The sequence below is a fragment of the Grus americana genome, chromosome 1 (genome assembly GCF_028858705.1).
Source record: "Grus americana isolate bGruAme1 chromosome 1, bGruAme1.mat, whole genome shotgun sequence".
NCBI classification, from domain to species: Eukaryota; Metazoa; Chordata; class Aves; order Gruiformes; family Gruidae; genus Grus; species Grus americana.
In genome coordinates this window covers 86728284-86749913 of record NC_072852.1, presented here as the reverse complement: position 1 = coordinate 86749913, position 21630 = coordinate 86728284, and the positions used below count along the sequence as shown (strand labels likewise).

The 21630-nt window shown below is 46.9% G+C and overlaps 1 protein-coding gene across 2 annotated transcripts in view; it reads left to right on the top strand.

Annotated features, from left to right (window-relative positions):
* Positions 1-18021, top strand: part of EPHA1 (EPH receptor A1) — a 34590-nt gene extending 16569 nt beyond the window's left edge. Inside the window, exons 4-18 of one of the 2 annotated variants that reach the window (XM_054805188.1) lie at positions 669-1059; positions 6236-6391; positions 7336-7668; positions 8906-9030; positions 9133-9292; positions 11167-11263; positions 12064-12119; positions 12414-12536; positions 12640-12825; positions 13252-13313; positions 13702-13911; positions 14584-14733; positions 15437-15630; positions 15941-16096; positions 16982-18021. In XM_054805188.1, coding sequence (XP_054661163.1) covers positions 669-1059; positions 6236-6391; positions 7336-7668; positions 8906-9030; positions 9133-9292; positions 11167-11263; positions 12064-12119; positions 12414-12536; positions 12640-12825; positions 13252-13313; positions 13702-13911; positions 14584-14733; positions 15437-15630; positions 15941-16096; positions 16982-17060 — 2478 coding nt within the window. In that variant the 3' untranslated portion in view covers positions 17061-18021. The other variant, XM_054805195.1, reaches the window with a different exon arrangement.
* Positions 18022-21630: the final 3609 nt, after the last annotated feature.

The window sequence follows — 21630 nt, the reverse complement described above, 5'->3', positions numbered from 1 at the left end:
CCCCTCCATCAGGCTCTCTGGGCAGAAAGGCCACCCTACCTGCAGTCCAGCTCTTCCATATCACACGATGTCATGGAAGCTCTTCCAATTTGCCCAAGCATTGAAAGCATCTCTCTCTCATGCTTACCCTTTGTTTGCTGAGGCAGCAGGAATATAAGAGCACGGCAGCATTTTTCACCCAAGTATCTGCAGTGCTGAATGAGAAGCACCTTGCAGTAGATGATCTGATCTGCATCAAGTACAGCCTAGAAACAGGGGGCTGTAATTCACTGGTCAATTTAAAAACACAACTCTAAGTGCCGTTGTGATTGTACTGCATGCAATTTGCAAACAAAGAAAAACATCACAGAAGAGAGATTTGCTCCTTTACAGGCAGTTCCTAAAGACCTCTGAGACCAGAGACCCAGAGCAAAGGGTAGTGTCTAAGACCGGTGAAGGACTGCATAGGAGTTGAAATGAGATGGTGGAAAGTATGGAGGCAAGAAAGGATGCGGACCCCATTGTTAACATTTCTTCCACATGCAAAGAATACATGCAGTGCAGTAGAATTAGAAACAGTTGACCATACAGCCTCTAAAAGGCCTTAGCGTAAAAGAAGTTTGAGAGACATGGGTATCTCAGCTGCTGATGCCTGCTCGGATGTTAACACTGTTGTCTTTTTCACTTAGCTCAACACTGTGGCAGCAGATCGAAGTTTCACAAGCAGAGACATCGAATCGGGCGCCATGCAGCTGAACACAGAGGTGTGCCCCATTGGGAAGTTATCTCGCCGGGGCTTCTACTTGGCTTTCCAGAACTCTGGGGCTTGTGTAGCGATGGTGTCTGTCCGAGTGTATTACAAGACTTGCCCGGAGGCAGTGCGGGGCCTGGCCCGTTTTCCAGAGACGCTACCAGGTTCCGAGGGGCTGACAGAAGTGCCTGGGGTCTGCGTGGAGTATGCAGCTGAAGAAGTGGGCTCTCCCCCCAGGATGCACTGCAGCACTGACGGGGAGTGGCTGGTACCAATGGGTCGATGCCTTTGTGCTGTGGGGTTTGAGGAAATCGATGGGAGCTGCGTAGGTGAGTATGCAGACAGGCACTGGCTGTAGGCCATGGGAGAGGTTCCAGGAAGCTAAAGATCTGAGCATCTGTAAGCATAAAGTGGGATCAGGGGAGTTAGTGTGGTCTACCTCTCTTGCCTGCCCTCCGTGCCTGCCAGGTGTATCTTATACCTTTCCTCCCCTCCTTAGCTTCTCTTTTTCAATTGTGATTTTTCTCCTCATGTGTCAGGTGTAAGACCTGCACACACCTCTCCACTCCCTCTTGGGCTTTATCCAGGAGCCTTCAGCTCTGGAGCTAGTTTCTGCGAGCTGTAACTGTGTGATTGACACTGACTCACTCAACAACTGGTTCCCAACCCTTAAACGGCAGCCTTGTTCTCTCAGGGCAGACAGGGCAGATGCATAGAACAGTGTATTTGTCCCGTGAGTAGAAAGCTGAGAGCCGGAGGGGGGCAAGTTTCTCCTCTGTGTCCCCTTCTGCTTGGACTGGGATGGCTCTTCTGCGATGGAAAACCGTGTAAAACACATTGCACAATACTGTCGGTACCTGGCTCATTTCTTAGGAAGAGCAATTAGCAAGCATAGGAGTCACCAGCCTACTGGAGCCACAGAGCAAGCCAGGGTTGTTGAAGCAAGCAGTGCAGGGCTGTCCCTTTGCCACAGAGGGGACAAGATCCAGCTTCTTAGGACAACTTTGTGTGTTTGTCAGGGGAGAGGATGTGTGTGATGTTTTGGGGGATATCCATTGCTGCAGAGAGGGAGGTTAAAAGACGGCACATCTCTGCTCTTGTTGTCAGAGCCATATGGCGCAAGGCTAAAGCATACAGAAAAAGGAATCCATACAGTGCTGTCAGGGTCAGTGGGGTGCCCTGTCTCTCTGCTTTGTTCTGCTTTAGCTCTGCTACAAGGATCTGGTGCCCCTATGAATCCCCACTGCTTGTTGCTCATTTTGCTTGGGGAGCTGGTGAAGGTTGAAGCACAAGATCCTTGCCCTTCTCCAGCAATCCCCTCTCCTTGCACAGCCTAGCCAGTTTTTCCACTTAGGTGCTACAGAGCTCTCCCCGCCCTCCTGAGAGCACTCCCCTGGGAAGGGGCAGGGAAGCTGTCATGTCTGGACAGGCCCTGACTGCTATCACAGCACAGGTTCATTCTACATCTGTGCTTTTATCCCACTCCACCCAAGTACAGCTGCAGCCAGAAGTGTGTTTTGTAGGATCAGTAGGGACTGGGGAGGTCTCCCAGGAGAGGAAGGGAAGAGGGGAGAACCTAGCAGGGGTAGGGAGAGATACTTCATGCCCAGAGCAGTGTCTTATTAGAGGATCAGAGGAGAAGGTGAATGTAGGTTGCCTGCTGGGGGATACCTTGGGTTCCTCTCCCTCTACAAAAAAGACTAGGTGTTGTGCCAAGGACTAGGAACAAGTCCAGGTGAGGATAAAGACTAAGGACAGACCTTCTACTTTTGTCCTCGGAAGATGAAGGAATTCTTCAAACACAAGAAGGGGGACAGGATGGAGGAAGATAATCTTCAGGCTGTGTCTTCTGGTCCTTAGTTTTGCCTTAAGTAGGAACAGAAAAAAAGGAAAGCTGAACTACAACCCTTGCCTCGTAACAATGAGGAGAACTTGAACTCTGTTACAGGACAGGAGGCAACAGAAAGCCGAGGCTGAGGTTCTGACCTAGTTCACTCAACCCCTTGGTGAATTCCTAGCTGTATAAAGCTCTGCTGGGTACATAATGGCTCAGCCATCCCACGATCCAGGAAGACTGTGCCTGCCCAGAGCATTACATCTCAGCAGTTGCAGGCTTTGCTGCCGATAAACCCAGGGTGCTGTGATTAACTTTCTCAAGTATGTAATTTACTGTGAACACGACGGCTGGCTGTGCCCCTGGCCTGTGTTCTGGTTCCTTGATGGGCTCTGCAGGGTGGCAGGCAAGCCGAGCTCCCTGTCAGCTCCGGTCTGGCGTCTGCAGGCTGCCCCATGCGTGCTGGCAGTCTCCCGATGAGCACTGCAGGAATAAGGAATGAAGGGAGGGCCCCGGCCATTCTCTCTGCCCTCTGGTGCCTGGCGAGCAGCGCTGAGCAGGCTCTTTCCCAGGCCTGTTTTCCCATCCTGTCGCCTGGAGCGGGTGCCCAAGGGCCGGGGAAACCAGGTGCCGGGGGCCAGAGGGGCTGGGCGGGAGCTGAGACTGCGGGCTGTGCACCTCCCCCGCCGGCTGCGCTGCTGGCGGACGCCACGGCAGCCGTTCCTCTGCTTCTGCCCAGGGGAGGGAGGCAGACAGCGATGGGAGCCGGGTTCCCCGGCCTGCCGCCCGCAAGGCAGCGCCTCCTCTGTCCCCTCATGCGGCAGGCACAGGCCGCGGCCCGCCGGCGTCTACCGCCCCCACCCCCCGGGCCCGCCGTGTGGTCCAGGGGAGGCTTCGCACCGCGACAGGGCCGCGGGGCGCCTCACCAGTGCTGTGCAGCCACCTGCCGGTCGCTGCCGGCACGACGGCTGCGTGGGCCCAGGTTGCCGCGGCGAGGGAGCCGAGGCGCCGGGCGCCGCCACCGCAACGCCTCGTGCGGTCAGGCGGCGGCCGGGGCTCGGGGGCGGCGGGTCGGGTCGGTCGGGGCCGGGGGCTCCGCCCTGAGGCGCCGGGGCCTCTCCCTCTCGGGCGCCGGGGGCTCTCCCTGGCTGCGGGGTTGTGGGTGTGCGCGCCGCTCCCAGGGCGCCGGTCGGGGCTGGCCTGGGCTTGTGTGGCCCGCCGGCCCGAGACGGGATGGCCTCATGCCTGCTGCCCGCGGGAGCTGCCCCCGCGCTGCGCCCCGTCCCTCCCAGCGGGCCCGGGGCTGGGGCTGTGCTGACGTCTGGGTCGTGCAGGCAGCTGGTTGCCTCTGCTCCTGCTGGCACCTCCAGCCCCATTCAGTTTACACGTCTAGACACAGCCTCGGGTGGTGTGACCTGGTTCGGCCGGCTGGTGCCTGCCCAGTTACCTCCTGGATTTGTCCCTTCACCCAGATGTCCCTCCCTGCTCTCCCTCTCCCTACTAGGCATGCTGTCTCCCTGCAGGGCAGCTCTCCTTGAAGGTCTCAGCACCACTGGTGGGTAATGCAGATGTGGAGTAGCGCTGGAGCTTAGGCCTGGAGGAACAGAGGCCTTACGGAGGCTCTCTTGGGGTTGCAGCTAACTGTTCTGCAAAGGTCCCCAAACCCAAATTTCCCTAATTTACTTGCTGACTGTCTCGGCCTGATAATAAGAGGGCGTGTATGTCATCCCATATTTATGGCAGGTAGTATTGTCCAGGGAACGTCAGAACCTCTGTGTTAGACAAGTCTGTGGTTCTGTGCTTGGTTTGTTTTTCATATTGCTGTCAAAGCTCTGTTGATGCAAACTGATCCAGTGTTAGGAATTTGGAAATCTTACGCTGGAGTAAAAAAAAGGCCACAAAGCCTTCACTCCAGCATGTAGAAGTGCTCTCAGTCATAAGCAGCCTAGAGATCAAAGTAACTTTTCTTCTTCTTGCCTATTTCTGAAGGAGATGATTTAGTCTTAAATATAAATGGAATCTCTTTGGGCTGGTGACAGTCAATGCTGGAGCCTTTTACTGCTATCATTGACCACATAGTTGTATGACTGTAGCTCAGAATGACAGACTTACTCCTGAGTGGTTCTGTTATTTCCTGAAATTGGAAGGTGCTGGTTGCTCCTGCTTCTTGTGATTATTTCTCCTTTCTGTGCTCTTTAGGCTTCACTGCTGCAAATCCTTTTGGCCTCTGTACTGTCATAGTATCCCCAGATGGCTGTGTGATGGTATTACTATGCAACTGGTAGGCCAGTTGACATCATCCAGTGCTAATGGGACAGTCTGTCTGCCATCCCAGGGCAAGAAGGGGGACCAACAGGAATGAGATGAAGCCATTTCTCTGATGACTAGAGAGAGACCTCACTGTGCAGTGAGGACAATGACTCTTCCTGAGACTGATGGTGAGGAGTCATTTGGTCTTTGTTAGGGGAAATTATTTCAGGTCCTGCAGGTGTTCCTCTGTGTCACATAGTAGGAATGGCTGGATTGTTTTTTGTCTTCTGGATAAAGGATCATTTCCTATGCTATGCTCCACTGCAGTGAGCCATTTGTGTTAGGGTCCTGAGCAGATGGCTTTGGGGTGTTCTCCGTTGGGATCTCCTGAGGGATTATACAGCACATTGTCGCTTTTATAGTACAATATGAAAAGGGGTATTCCCTCAATGGTCAAGTTAAACGCAAGGTGGTAGCTGTGGCAGAAAATTAGTGTATGCATTCCTCAACCATCTGATTAGTGATAGGTTGTTTGTTTCTTTAGTTTAAGAACACTTGGTAGATACATTTAGCACAGGCTGATAAACCATTAAATTCACAGGTTACCTCAACCTCCCTCACTCATTTTCTTCTTGCTACATACCTACAGAGGTGAAGCATTGACCTTGAGATAACTGGTAGACAGACCAGTGCTCCTGTAGATCAAGCTAATAGGAATGGAGCAAAAACAGTGTCTCAGATGTTATAATCAGAGAAAGATATGGGTGCTTATTTTTGGAGGACTGGAAATAGAAAGCATGTGGCACCTATTCTCTTGCAGTCTTTGTTGGGTCCATAGCCAGTTACACTCAGTGCTGTTAGGTGAACTGATAGTTATCTAGATATTCCCCAGGGCCCTGCTAGGTGAAGCTCTGGCACAGCACTTGAAATCAGGAAAGATGCTTCTGCTAAAAAGCCCAATGGCTATCCCATATGAAGTCAGCAAACTGAGGACTCTGAGGAGTACAAGGACTTGGAGCTAGTATTTACAGCTCTTATGATGTGGAAAGCTTGAAGGGCAAGGTGGGGACCACTCTGTGTTTATGTTGAAATAAGTCTCTGAGGTTGACCAGCTTCAGGTTGACCAGCTTCTGTTTTCCTACAGTATCCATGAGGAATGAGATCCCCCTTCTTTAGTCTACAAGTCCTATCGTAACATTGATCCTACCCTGAGTTTGCATTTCCTGTCTGCTCTGAGAAGATAATTGGTCTATGTGACCTCCAGGGGTCCCTTCCAACCTAAATGCTTCTGTGAGCTAAGAAAATGGAAGAAAAGCAAGCAGATAAAGAAGTGTTTAAGAAGTTGAACAAAACTGGCAGGTGGTTTCTTGTTGATCTTGGTTTATTGTTGATCTTATGTTGACTTGTTTGTCTCTTCACAGCCTGCCAGCGAGGATTCTACCGTAACTCCCTGGATACTAAAAGTTGCCTGAAGTGCCCTCCCAACAGCTTGTCCAATGAATCAGGGGCTACATCTTGTTCCTGCAATGCAGGCTTCTACCGAGCACCTTCGGAGGGCCAGAACATTGCTTGCACCCGTGAGTCACAGATAGAAAGAAAGAACAATATCTATACAGACTGGGGGATGAACTTACTGAGACCAGACCTACAGAAAAGAACTTAGGGGTACTAAGGGGCAAAAAATTGGACATGAGCTGGCCATGTGCACTTGCAGCACAGAAAGACAGTTGTATCCTGGGCTGCATCAAAAAAAGCGTGACCAGCAGGTTGAGGGAGGTGATTCTGCCCCTCTACTCCACTCTGGTGAGACCCCACCTGGAGTATTGTGTCCAGCTCTGGGGTCCCCAGTACAAGAAAGACATTGAGCTGTTGGAGTGAGTCCAGAGGACGGCCATGAAGATCATCAAAGGGCTGGAGCACCTCTCCTGATGAAGAAAGGCTGAGAGAATTGGGGTTATTTAGCCTGGAGAAGAGAAAGCTTTGGGAACATCTTCTTGTGGCCTTTCAGTACTTAAAGGGGGCATATAAGAAAGATGGAGAAATACTTTTTACTAGGGCCTGTAGTGACAGGACAAGGGGCAATGGTTTTAAACTGAAAGAGAGTAGATTTAGATGGGACATACAGAAGAAATTTTTTACGATGAGGGTGGTAAGACACTGGAGCAGGTTGCACAGAGAAGTTGTGGATGCCCCATCCTTGGAAGTGTTCAAGGTCAGGCTGGATGGGGCCTTGGGCAACCTGGCCTAGTGAAAGATGTCCCTGCCCACGGCAGGGAGTTGGAACTAGATGACCTGGAACTAGATGATCTTTAAAGGTCCCTTCCAACCCAAACCATTCTGTGATTCTGTGAACAATGAGATGGGAGGAAGCAAAACGTTGAGAAATGGGGATGAGAGATCAGAGAGGGAGAGACTGGGGAGACAGAAGCCTCCATTCGAAATGCATCAGCAGATGGGAAACTGACACAGTACTTTGGGTATTAACAGTTGGATCTAATACTTCCTTTCATGCTTCTTGTAGGCCCCCCCTCAGCTCCCCGCAATGTCAGCTTCTCCCTTCTTGGCACACAGCTGAGTCTGTGGTGGCAGCCACCCAGCGACCATGGTGGGCGAAAGGACCTGACTTACACAGTCTTCTGTCAGCGCTGCCATTTCCTGTCATGTGAGCCTTGTGAGGCTGGTGTGGTGTTCTCCCCCAGTGCTTCTGGTCTCACTAAACCTGCTGTGGATGTGGATGGCCTAGAAGCTTACACCAACTACACATTTGCTGTGGAAGCCCATAATGGTGTCTCAGGAATGGGACCTGCTCCACAGAGAACTGCTCCAGCTGTCTGGGTCGCAGTTGGACATGCAGGTTAGCAGAAGCAGAGAGAAGTTCTTCCTGCTCATCAGGAAAAGGAAGAGGAATCTCTGTGAATGTTTTAAGCTTTCTCCATCTTCTCCTTCTGTCTGCCACATGTGTTGGTATGGTATGATAAAGACTCTAAGGTACCTCTGCCTCTGGCATGTAAAGTCCATCAGTCATATTCCTTGCAAGTGAAAGCAGCAGTATTTATTACCCACCAAGAACTATCAATCCACCAAGGACTTAACAGAGGTGAGGAGGATAAAGGCCTCCCTGTGATACACTAGTGTAGTCCAGCCTAACTATTGTTACCTGTGTGACAGGAAGAACAGGGACTGTGGCATGAAATATTTCCCATGACTCGGATATTGCAAAAAATCTGACCAAACGCAACAGAAACCCTGCTGGAACTGAAAAATACAAGAAAAAAAAAAAGCTTTGAAAGCCTGGAGAAATGACGATGTTAAAAAAATGCAAGTTCTTGCCACATTTCTGCAGTTTAGCTTCAAGCTGGCTAGTTTGGCTGTCCTGTGAATACTTTCCAGAGTGCTGTGAAATGTGATTATAGAAAAGTGACATCGCAGTGCTCAACAGCCCTTGGTGCTTTCCCCAAGTTATGATTTAGTGACAAAATAAGGCTTTTCTTCCTGACGCTATGCGTGGGCAGCACAACTCTGAGCTACTTTTGGCTTGCCTCATCACTTCTGGTGATGATGAAGGACAAGGAGAGAACCAGGCTTGACTCTTCAGTCCTTGCAGACTGTTGAGAATTATCTTTTTATTCATGAACAGCATGCATTTGCAGTCAGCTGAGAGGTTTTGGGCATTGAATTTCACTGTACCCTTATGAAATGGAGCTGCATTCATAAATCACATGGGATAATTGTGTTACTTCTGCTGTAAGAGCATAAAATTCTAACATTTTTATTTCATATCGAACACTTTCAGTGCATTGCTGGATTAAATGTAATTTCTTGGAACACTGATTTTGTTTTGGAGGCCAAGCAAAGTTATGCTTCCACTGTTGGGGTAGAAGCATACTATTCATGGAAGGCAATAAATTATAACTGGAGATCTCACTTCCCTTTCTCCACAGAAGAGAAAGATGAGGGAATGGCAGTGGCAATGAGAATCAGTTCCAGTTGCATGGTATGACCAGAGAAGGAGAGAGCTTCTGGTGAAGAGAGGGACTAGTCTGCATTATGTTTGTATTTCTTCCTGATGTTCTTTGTTCTCTGCCCTGCAGCTCCAGTGACAGTATCCCAGTTTATCCTGACACAAAGAGATGACAGTAGTCTTTCTGTTTCTTGGCTTGCCCCACGGCAGCGCAGCCGGACCTCAGTGGAGTATGAGGTCATGTTCTTTGAGAAGGTGAGGCTGCCTTACTTGTTTTTCTCCCTTTTGCCCAAAGGGGTGGAAGTGTCCTCTTTGTTCAACGTATATTTGTTACTTGACCCTGTTTGACATCTGCAGGGAGAGGAGGCCCGGTACACAGTGAAGCACCTTCTTGAGCCAAATGTCACTCTGACGGACCTGCAGCCAGACACAGCCTACCTGCTTCGTGTGAGGTCCATCACACCACTCGGGCCTGGGCCGTACTCCCCAGAGCAGGAATTCCGCACCCTTCCGCCAGGTAAAGGACAACCACTAGTATCTCATTCGGGAGAAACTCACTTCTCCATCACATTGTATATTCATGTGGTATGTGGATCACTTTTTGTGTTCTGCTAGCTGTAAGGCACAGACACCGCCCTCCTGAGTTCCTTGTCAACAAGGCCAAGCCTGTTGCTTTGTAAAAATGTAGAACAAGGAGACATTTATCCTGTTTCTTTGCTGTCATATAAAATCGACGTGTACTTTACCGTTCAGAACTGATCGGTCTCAGGTTTGGGTGTTGTACTGGCAAATTACTTAACCAGCTTTTCATCTAGTTCTGAAAGACATTGTGATTCTAGCTAGTGTTTCTGAATGTTAGCAAAATGATTACCATATGCCTCCTTTTGTGTGAAAGTTACTAGTGAGAAGGAGAGCTCAAAGGAGCTCACTGCTATTCTATCCAGCTCTATCATTTTTTTAAATGCCAAGACAAAGATATTTTGAATATGAAAGGGATTAAAAAGAAGTGCCAGCAAGGTTTCATTTGGTGGGAGTTCTTCTTTGATAATACTAGAAAAATTGTTTAGCTGTAATGGTTTAGGGATATTAGTGGAACAAGATTTGCAGGGAGAGGCAATTTTTTTTAGTCTGAATTTGAGAATTTAGGTCCCTTAATTTCCCACAGAAGTGCTAGGTACCTAAAAGCTTGTCCATTTTATTAATAATATATTTTATTTCACCTTCCAAATCTTGCCTTTTTGATTTTAACAAAAAAGAACATTAGCTCTGCCTCTTGATTTCTGCTTAACAAATCTGGTGATTTTTAATAATTTTAGTAGGATGAGTCAGCATCAAATTGAGCAAGAGTAACAAGTGTTAATTAGGCTTAACGGATGCTGACCATTGGACTGGATATTAGGAAACACTTCCAGACACAGTTGTCTGTGTCACACAAGCTGTTCCTTGCTTTAAAATCTGCTCATTTATTGAAACAATTTCTCTAGGAATTTTCTTTCTTCTGGATGTTTTCCTAAATCTCTTTAGGGAAAATATAAAAAAAATTAGATTCTCATTAGATATGGATATGAACACTTTTCATCAATGTATTTTTAAGTTTTTTAAATAGTTTTTTAACTTAGGGGAAATAAGGTTTAAAAACACATACTTCACCAACAGAGGTCATTTAGCATTTCTGCTGATGAATTCTAATATACTGTATGGAAACGGATGCCTTTAGCTTGAGAATCTAACTAGAAGAAGACAACCTGTGTTATGTGAACGCTATCTGAATGCTATCCAATCACAAAATGAAACCACCTGATGCTTAGTTTTGAGAAAGCAGGAATATGATGTTAGACTGCAAGTTCATAAGTTAGCACTTGCTTGTTTCAAAAGTCCTAAGCAGACAGTGGCTTCTGTGAAGGTAATTAGGCAAAGGACCAGTCCCAGCTATTGGTGGAAGGGGAGGGGGAAATTAATTTCATAAATAACAAGAGAGTCAAGTTAGACTGCTGGGGAAAATCAGGTCTTTGCTGTGCCATAGTCTAAATCAGTTACTGAGCAGGAAGAAGGGTCTGATCTGAAAGAGTAGTTGGAGAGGAGTGGGGGGGAAGGAAGAGCTGTTCTTTGGTTTTGACAGTGTCATGGAATTTATGTGGGCAATCAGGCATAGAGATAAATTCTCAACTGGAAGACCAAGACTGTAGATAAGAGTCAACCAGATACCCACCAGGAGGTGCTCCATGCACGTGAATAACCATACAATAGGACTCAAATCTGGTGGCTCTGCTGCTTGGAAGACAAATGGCTGTAGCTTACCTAATATCATTGGCTGGTGAAGCTGGTTGCTACATTCCAGGCAAATAGTTATTGGTCTTTTAAATTATATGACCTTTCTCTTTGTTTCTGCAGACACAGGAGCTCTGTCTGGTGGAGTCATAGTCTCTATTATCTTCGGAATTCTACTATTTTTTGGGCTGCTTCTGGGACTTCTCATCTTTCGGCGAAAGTGAGTGTTGATTTTTGGTATTGAAAAAGGTATAGATGTAGGAATAGCTGAGTTATGGGAGCTTGAGAAAGGGAGGGAGGCCCTGATTTTGCACAGGATATTGGGTAGGTAGAGGTTAGTTACAGAAGAAGGAGTAAGACCAGTGTGCTGCAGCAAGATGGACTGAGTCTCAGTAAGTAATTTTGATTAGCAGGATTGGAGGGATTGATATGTCTGTAAGATAATGCTTGATGCTGAGGACAGAAGAAAATGTGGTGATTTCTCAGTTTTGTTATAATCCAGCACTATCAGACTGTTATCATGACAGATGAATTAAAGTATTGTTATGGTACAATCATTTCTATAGCTGCTGATTGATTAAGTGGGCAATACATGTATCTAATCATTTCAAACCATTTTCCATATACCATTACTTTAGTGGTCCTCTACCCAGATACAAAATTCTACTTCCTTTCTAAATGTCTATAAGGCTGCTATTGTTTGGTTTTAAGAAGATCAGGTATTGTACTGAAAGTGTACAGAAAATATAAAATAAATAGAAATTCATCTGTAATTCAGCAAGCAGAGGGATGAACAAAATTGCCTGCCTGGAAACAAAGCTCTATTTCCAAATGTAAATGAAGCATCACATTTTCTTGCTAGCTGTACTCTAATAAGTAGGTGAAGTGTCTGGTTCCACTTTGCTCTGTGCTACCCTGAACTCTGTCCTTGATCAACTAGGGCACATACTCTGGAAGTCTTGCTTTTCTCTTTGCTATCTGCTGACCGTTTTATTTTCATGACTGCTTCTTATGTTCCAGGCAGGCTCGTCGGAGACAAGCACGACCAGATTACAGTACTTCAGGCTTTGATCGAGGTGAGCTTCAAAGGGGTAGTAGAATCAGGGAGAAGCCAGGAATGGGTTGGAAGGAATGAAAAGAAACAGTAGTTTCAGACCAGACATTGGCATGGATTTTCTGATGATGATTTTTTTCATGATGATTTTTCCTCTTCCCATAACAGCTCTAGTTTTGAATGTATGTTTGGTAGATTTGTTTACTGCCATTGTCAGAATTCCATGGATTCACCTGTGCTTCTGTAGCTTTGCCCTACAAAGCTTGTCCAAAGAGTTGACAAATTAATTTGCTCTTTTCTCTTCACTTTACCATAGAGAAGGTCTGGTTGAAGCCCTATGTAGACCTGCAACCATATGATGACCCCAGCAGAGGGGTGTTGGAATTCACTAAGGAACTGGACATCTCTTGTGTCACTATGGAGAATGTGATTGGAGAGGGTGAGTTACTTGTCACTCCCCCCATCTTTCTGTTGCCCCACAGTGTTATTTTGCTGCCTGTTCCTGAGTTCATCTGTGACCTTTTGCCTCTTGTTGTTCTCAGGGGAGTTTGGGGAGGTCTATCGTGGGTCCCTACGGCTCCCAGGGAAAGAACGTGTTGTGGTTGCCATCAAGACCCTGAAGTCGACATATTCAGACTCACAATGGTGGAACTTTCTGCGCGAGGCAACAATTATGGGGCAATTCAATCACCCGAACATTGTGCGTCTGGAAGGAGTTGTCACCAAAAGTAAGAGTGTCTCAGAGAGGGTCCTGGGATGAGAGCAGAAATGGGCATGTTTCTTGGGCCTTTCTTAGGGAGGATGATGCCAGAGAGGCTGTGCTGGGAGAAGACGGGCGTTGCCATGTTAGCCTATGGCAGAGAATGAGGAAGGGAGGAGAGGTATGGATTTCCAACAGAGTCATGAGGCAGTGTTATGAGAGGTCTTCTTGGGTTGGTGAGTGAATGAGAAGTTGGGATACTGTAAGGGGTGCTGTAAGCTTATAGGTGTGACACGAGGGAGGTCTAAGGAGAAGGGTCAGCCAGCCATGCAAGTGGAATGGGAGTGTTGGCTGGGTTTGGATATGGTTCTCTGTGTTGGGGCAATGTGGAGAGCATTGAAAGGCAAGAGTAGGAGAATTGCAAAAAGGCTGACACCTTCTTGTCTTCCTCAAGGGAGGCCAATGATGATCATCACTGAGTATATGGAGAATGGAGCGCTGGATACCTTCCTCCGGGTGAGAGACTCTGTAGTAGGCTTGTGTACTGCCGAAACTTGCACTTGACCTGGATTTAGGACCCTAAAAGAAGACTAGAAATAAGATCCAGACATCCACTTACTTTCTGCTCACTAACATTTTCAGTCTCAGCGGTTGAAGCTTGCTGCCATCCAGTTTGCTCAGTGTCCAGAGTGCTGTCTTTGGTAGTTGAAGTGCAGGTGCCTAATGATGACTCTGGAGACCACCACCAATACCTTAGTGAGAACCTGTTGGGTCCTTTGGGCTGCAGCATTGCCTTTTTGCTTGTTCTCCAGTGCCCACTTTTGTAAGTTGATAAGACCAGTAACTAGAAACCAAACAGATTGATATCACTTGACCAGGATTTTCTCTCACTTCTTCCATGCAGGAGAATGAGGAAAAATTTAGCCCTGTGCAGCTTGTGAGCATGCTGCAGGGAATAGCCTCTGGCATGACCTACCTTTCAGAACACAACTATGTGCACCGGGATCTGGCCGCTCGCAACATCCTGGTAACGCGCAGTCTTCAATGCAAGGTGTCTGACTTTGGTCTCTCCCGAATATTGGAGAATGATGCAGAGGGAACCTATGAAACCAAGGTAGTGCAAAAACAGTCTCTCAGTCTTGTAAATGAACTGTAGTCTCAGGGGAATTGGGATTTTGCTACATAAGAATGGCAGAATTTCTTCACAATAGGAAACACCAATTTGGAAGATTTGGATGGAAAATCACTGAGGAAAACCCATAGTAAAACTGCAAGTCACAGTGTGGATGGTTCAGAAGGTGGTACTTTTCTGTCTGGAGGCCATGTTGATTTTGTTTGCTAAGAGATTCAGAAGGATTCTGGTTTTGAAATGAGAAGCAAAATAAGAGGTCTGATCTTTTGGACTCAATTAACTAAATCTAGCTTTGAAGATAGCTCTGCTGTGATCAGGGGTTTGGACTACAGGCATCTATAGGTCCCTTTCAATGAAAGTTTCAGTAATTCTAATGTCTGGTGTCATTCCAAGTAGGGCTGTGACTGCTCTCAGGCTCTTAACTCCCACAGCAGTAGTTTTCTCTAGCACTCAACTGAACAGAGGGCTTAAACTCATTCTCTTTCCAAGAATGTTTCTGTCCTTTTGAGAAATTTCTCCAGGGGTGGTTACATGTCACTTCAAGTGAAGCAGGCCCAGTCTTTGAACCACTTTGTAAACTCCTTGCATGAAAGCACTGGAGAAATATAACTCAAGGATACTTGCTGGATACACTGTGTCTCTGCTCTTTCACAGGGTGGTAAGATTCCTATCCGATGGACAGCCCCAGAGGCCATTGCTCATCGCATTTTCACCTCAGCCAGCGATGCCTGGAGCTTTGGAATTGTCATGTGGGAGGTGCTGTCATTTGGTGACAAGCCATATGGCAACATGACCAATCAAGAGGTAACAGACACTGAGCTCAGGTGCTGATTTAAAAACGTAAACAAGGCATGTAGGCCAAATGTTTGTAGATCTCCCTCAGCCTTCAGTCTTGACATTCTTTTGAACACATAACTACTATGTCTCCCTTCCTGCTAAAAATCAATGCAACCGAATCAAGGGCAATAAGTGTCTGGGCCTCTGAACCATGTTTAGGTGTCAACAGCAATGAGTCAAATTAAAGAGTGGTTGAACCAGCCATGGCCTTTGGGTCTGGAGATGTTCTCTGTTGGTTTCTTTCTCTCCTTCCTCTGGCTCTGGAGCATTATGCCTGGTCTCATTCTAGGTTCACCACATCTGTGAGGTTAGCACATGCTGTTGAAATTATTCCTCAGAGTCTGGTTGCCCTTTTCTCACCAGGCCTGTGCCAGGATCATTTGGTCCTTACTTCTCATGAACACATGCCCTGAATGCCAAATGAGAGCTGAGCTAGTAAAGGATTAAAAGTACGTGCATATGCCACTTCACTTTTTGCCATCCCTCAGGTGTCGTGATCCTTTGCTGTGCTGCCCAAACCCTACTTCATACACATGTAATCTACTTCACCCTCTCCCTGGCTGCACACTGTGCAAAATAGTGAACCTCCTACTCCCAGCCCCACAGAAGTCTCTGGCTCCTCTTTCACATTCTCTGCTCTTGGCCAGATTTCTCTCTGTCCTCTGTGCAGGTGATGAAAAGCTTAGAGGATGGGTACCGGCTCCCCCCACCTGTGGACTGTCCATCCATACTCTACGAGCTCATGAAGAGCTGTTGGTCACACGATCGGATGAGGAGGCCTCATTTTCAGGAAATCCGGGCACAGCTGCAACATTTCATCTCAAGTCCCCAGCTCCTCCGGCCTGTTGCAGACTTTGATCCCAGGTAAGCAGGCTGTCACTGGAGGAGGAGAGGTTAACCGGGAGGGAGATTTTCACCTCCTGGTCTCCAGCAGGAGGAGAGGTAGTGCTAGCAGTGGAAGCTGGCAAGAGGCTCTGTGCACAGAAGATAGTAGCCATCTCTGTCTCATGGTGGCAGAGGGCATAGCTGTTGGCCTGGGCAGTCTGACCTCACTGTGCAGAGAGCAGATAAGTTGGCCTAGTCCTGGCAGATGGTGCTCGCCCTTTAGCTACTGTCTTATAGCACTGGCTGTTTAAGGTAGTTGCCTGGCTAATGAGAGTTTATCTGTCTTTAGGGTAACACTCCGGCTCCCCAGCTGCAGTGGATCTGATGGGATCCCCTATCGATCCATCCCTGAGTGGCTGGAATCCATTCGCATGAAGCGCTACATCTCCAACTTTCGCACTGCTGGCCTGGACACGATGGAGTCTATTCTGGAGCTCACTGCTGAGTAAGGGCAGGCTAAACTCCCACATGGCACCCTAGGCTATGCTACAAATAGCTGTGTCTGAACAGGCACTCATATTTACTTGGAAGGCTTCTCTCCATCCTTCTCTATATAGTTAAATGGAAGTGGACTGGGCTTCTTGCCCTAAAAGGGAAGAATCTGCCTGGAAGAATCTGCCCAGAAGAATGGGGATCAGTCCAAACTGTGAGACTAATTCGCTAACTGTCCATGCTTGAGGCTCTTCCGGAGCCTGAGCTGCTCTGAACTCACATCAGACACAAACAGCAAAGGGAAACAATAGATGGTAGACAGTTCTCTATCCTGACCATCTCCCCAGCCTTGTAGGACTTTATAGGATAATTTTCTTGCCTTGAACTCCATATGGGCTAGTGATATCCCCCCCACATCAGCCAGGCACTGTTCTATCATAGAGCAAAGTCCTTCTGAGCTCTTTAGAAGGACTCAGGTCAGATGCTTTCCCAACACAGCCATGTTCATTTCTAGGGTCGGGGATGTACAGCCAGCTCCGACCAGGACAGTTCCATAAAACAAATGAGCAGGCACAGTGCAGGGACAGACCTGCTATAGGGTTGAGACATGTCCCATATCACAAGCTGATGTGGACACAATCCTGATTTAATGGGAGCACAGACCTAGTCATGAGGTGGGAGAAGGCAGTGGACTGGGTTGGCAGAGGTAGTCCAGGAAGGGCAGAAACAGCGAGACGTTTCTTCCCTCTAGAGAAAAGGTAGGCATAGTAGGAGGCACTGAGGGAAAGGAAGATTTCTGAACTAATGCTTGGTAACTGTGTCTGCCTTTAGCCACATCCCAGTCCCAAGGAACAAGAACAGCAATTCATTTTTTCCTTTCTCTTCCCATTTCCTTCAGGGACTTGAAACAGATGGGAGTGTCACTTCCAGGCCACCAGAAGAGGATCCTGTGTAGCATCCAAGGCTTTAAGGAGTGATCAGTCATTGCTCTCTTAAGCTTGCTAAATGCCCATTCTTACCAGCTATCACTTGGAATCATTCCTATGGCAATTGCTTCCAAATGAGTGACTGGGACAAGCAAAGCAAAACAACCAGAACTGAAAGGGATCATGAGGCAACACCACCTGCTCTCCTTTCTGTTCGCCCTTGCTTTAGCGCTACAGAAGCCATCAGTATGTTTCAGAGCACTGGTCTTCGAAAACGTTCTCGGCCCTGTCTTCTGTAGTCTGTTCTGTGCAGCAGTAAGTAATCCCTGTCGTCCACATACTGGAGTTTCAGACCCTCACTATATCACCTGGAAACCTAAGGATACATACAAAGTGGGTTGGGGTCAGTGGATAATGTTTTAAGATTGGAGATGAGGGTTCAGATAGACTAGGACATTCAAGGAACACACACAAGGACACAAGACACGTAGAGATCGGGCCCATTCACTCCGTGGCATACATCCCTTCTCACTTCAGGAGCCGTCTGTCTTCCTTATTTTACAACAGGAACAAACTATTCAGTCTTTCACAAGGCTGCTGGTAAGGGATGTATTTTTAAATTCAGCTATTCTTGCCTTAAACACCAACTCATGGTGTACTTCCTTCTTTGGAGGAGAAGTTAGGAGTAGCAGCACACCCTGTTGTAACTTCTGTGATCACGTAACCTCAGTATGTTGCTGTTTTGCACGTGCACACATCACTGGGGAGATTTACTGCTTAATGCCTTTACTTGTGCCATGGACAAAAACCCCAAACCTTTAATTACCCACTTTTCTCTGCCCCTTTTTTAAAAGAGAGAATAGTCGTTTGGCTGGATAGGGTATTTGTAACAGAAAAATGTGTAGGTGGTCTGTCTTATTCCTTCTCTGTGGAGGAAATGTTATTATTTATCAGAACTCAAGACAGTTATAGACTGTAAATAATATTTTGTAAATAAATCTGTGGCAGAGCAGGCTGTGTTGGAGTTCTTTGGCTTATTTCAAATATGATTGGGACCTTTACTTTAGCATATACATTATGAGTTCCAGCAGGGTCCTTACATCCATGTTTAGTTGTTTCAGCCAATGGTCTTTGTCCATTTAACTGCAGATTTAATGTGAAAATGCAGTTGCATTAGGATTAAAGGATACATATGCAGCTGGCTACCAGACTTTTTTCTCTGATACAGCTGTATCCATCCATTAGCCAAGTCCATCTTTTTACAGGTCCTGTGTTTATTCCTAAACCATGAGAAGTATTAGAAGCTACTGCTGTAGTTTGACAAAATACATGTGAGTAGTACTTCCTTCTCCTGCAGTATAGACTGCCCAGGGGGGGAAAAAAACCCCAAAAACAAAAAAACAACTCACTGATGTTCCTAAGACTACCTGAGAAGAGTAGTCACCTAAAGATTTATTTTTCAGTGCTTGAGCTAATTCCAGGTTGGTGAAGAAGGTGAGTGCTAGCCACTCAGCAATTGGTTACTTGTTGTAGATAGCTATCATTGTTTCCATAATTGCATAAAGCCTCAAATTCTTAAGGCTATAAATTAACACTCCTGCTCCTGGAAATGGTCTTGCTTAACCATAAATGACAGAAGGGCTAAGAAGCAGGGATCTAAAGACCTGCAACTTAAAGCAAGAACGCTGGTTTCTATTCAACATGAGAAGCAGCAGAGTGTACACAAGGAACCATAGTATACACATGCCTTAGCTACTCAAATCACTGCAACTGTAGTAAGAGATAGAGCTGAAAAGATCAGCTTTTACGGTGAGTTTTGTTAATATATCAGTAAGTTCAGTCTCAGTAGTAGGTGTCTTTAACATGAAGTATAGGTAAATAAATGAAGTTGCTACATGGCAGATATCCAGGGTAGAAGATAAGCCCTGATGAGGCCGACAGAAGATTATGAACTTGTGTCATGCATATGTAAACTTTAGCCTATCCTTGCAGATGATAGAAAATGGAGAGTGGTTGATACATCAGATAGTTGTGCTGTCATTCAGAGGGACCTTAATAGATGGGAGAAACAGGAGGACAGGAGACTCATAAAGGTGAACAAAGGGAAATGCAGAGCCCATGCACCAGTACATGCTGGGTGCTGACTGGCTGGGAAGCAGCTTGGCAGGAAAGGACTTGCAGGTCATAGCGAACAGCAAGTTGCACTTGAGACACTAACATGCTCTTGTAGCAAAGACCAACGCTATCCAGGCTGATTAGCAAATGCATCACCAGTAGCTGGAGGGAGGTGATTCTTTTCTATTCAGCATGGGTCAGACATCCAGAGTGTTGTGTCCAACTTGGGGCTCCCCAATACAAAGAAGGACAGGGACTTACTGGAGCAAGAAGGCCACTATGAGTCTGAAGGGATTACATTGTCTGACATATGAGGAGAGGCTGAGAGAGCTGGGACTGTTCAGCCTCAGGATGAAAAGGTCTGGGTGGCTCTTATCATTGTGTATAAATACCTGATAGGAGGGAGCGACAGAGGGAACCAGACTCTCCTCAGCGGTATCCAGTGGAAGGGGAAGCAGTGGGAACACATCAATAAACAGTAAATTCCATCTGAAGGTAGGAAAAAACTTCCTGTGAGAGTTGTTAAATACTCGAACAGGTTACCCAAGGAGGTTGTGGAGTTCTTATCCTTGGAGGTATTAAAAAACTGATGAGGTACATTCCTGAGCAACCTGCTGTGGTTGACCCCGCTCTGAGCAGGGAGGTCCCTTCCAACTTCAACTGTTAGGAGCTGCTGACTCAGCTGGCCTGACAGAGAAGAGGCTGCTCAGTCCCATGTACTCAGGTACAGCCAGTAGCAAGCCCGAGCACGTATTCCCAATAGGCACTCATGCACACAAAATATACATGTATATAATATGTGCATGTATATATATGCACACACACTGTACATGACTGGCCTGAGACAGAAAACATAGCAGTCATGCAAGCACAGCACAAGCAGCGTGATCCTATTCCTTTCTCTGGCTGATCAGAATGAACCTGTTGGCAGGAAATATAGACATATATACTATGGATCCCTCTAGTGTCTTAAGACCAGCTAACACAGACACACACACAGACACTCCAGTGATTAGCCTTAGACATTGGCTCTACTCAGCAGCTGGCCTCAGGATCCCCTGATCTCCCAGTCACTCACACACAGACGCAAACAGTTCTCTGGTAGCTGGTCCAGGCTTACCAGTAGCTAACTTCCAGACCAGAGAGTAGCTGGCTTGGACCTCCTGGGAGCTCTAGCAGCTGACTCTCAGACTGGTCTCTCCAGCATCTGGCCAGACTCACAGCCATGCCAACTCATGGCTCTCAAGTCTCTTGCCCTATTCTTTCACCAGCTACTCCGACTTCACTGTTGCTACTGATTATGCAAAATAATGGGACATGCACACCCACACACTGTGCATGCACTCAGGTTATTTCCAGTTGCTGGCACTCAGACCTCCTCATGCACTGAAGAGAGTCCCTTCATACAGGAAAAAAACCCAAAACCCAACAACCCCCCCCCCCCACTCAAAAAACAACAAAAAAAAGTTTAGTAAGATGACAGGACAGACTGCACTGACGCCACACAGGGCACGGCCAAACAAGTGAACTGTGTATGTGCAGCCAGCCCCTTCTGTGCCATTTTCCCCCTAGTCTTCCCATGCTGCTTCCTCTCCTTGATCACTCCCTTTTCCTGCCTTTGATCCTGCCCCTACACATCCCATAACAAGTGTTGTACAGTCTGCAGATGCTGTTCCACTGCACCCCATGCCCCTTGGACTAACTTCCCCTTAATCTGCAAGGTGATCCAGAGAACCCTTCCCATTGACTCCGTTGGACTGACTTCATACCCAGACACCAGGCTATAGTCCTCTGATGGCTCTGGGAGGAGCTTGGTTGGAGTGCTTCTCTCCCATCATTGTTTCTCTCCTCCATGCTCCTTGGTGTTTGTGGGCATAAGCTTTTAATCACATAATCTAGAAACAACCACTCAAAACAATGCCTACAAAACAGTAAGAACTCAGGTAAGAAAGCAAATGTACAATTTGTTCATTCTTTGCTCATCCTATAGGAAATCTCATAGCGTTTACTGGATCAATTTGCAAGGAGTCATTAAAGATTTCCCCAAAACTGGCAAAAGAACAAGAGTAGGTTTAATGTCTTTGAAGTGTAGAAGCATTGATGCTTACCACAAAGAAGAGTTTCACCTGCAGTGACCAAGGCAGTACCATGTTTAAAACCATAAACATCAAACACAAACACTTTCCGAGTAGTAATAAAGGTGAAGCAAGCAAATTGACCACTTCATTCCAGTCTGATGCAAGTGCACTATAACAACTCACATCCCAGTGACACATCAAGCAGACTGCAGTCTTGCTGTACTGAAATGCAGTCTTCCACTGCTTTAAATGACAGCTACTCTTCAGGCACAGAAAGTAGGAAACTAAATGGTTTGAAAAGGAGACCAAGAGGTGGAGAGAGAAAGGCCATTGTCAGATTCCTCATCTCTGGAGGCTAGGTGGAATAGCAACTATACATTCTCTACTGCCTAAGACAGCAGTAGTTGAACAAATACAGCAGACACACG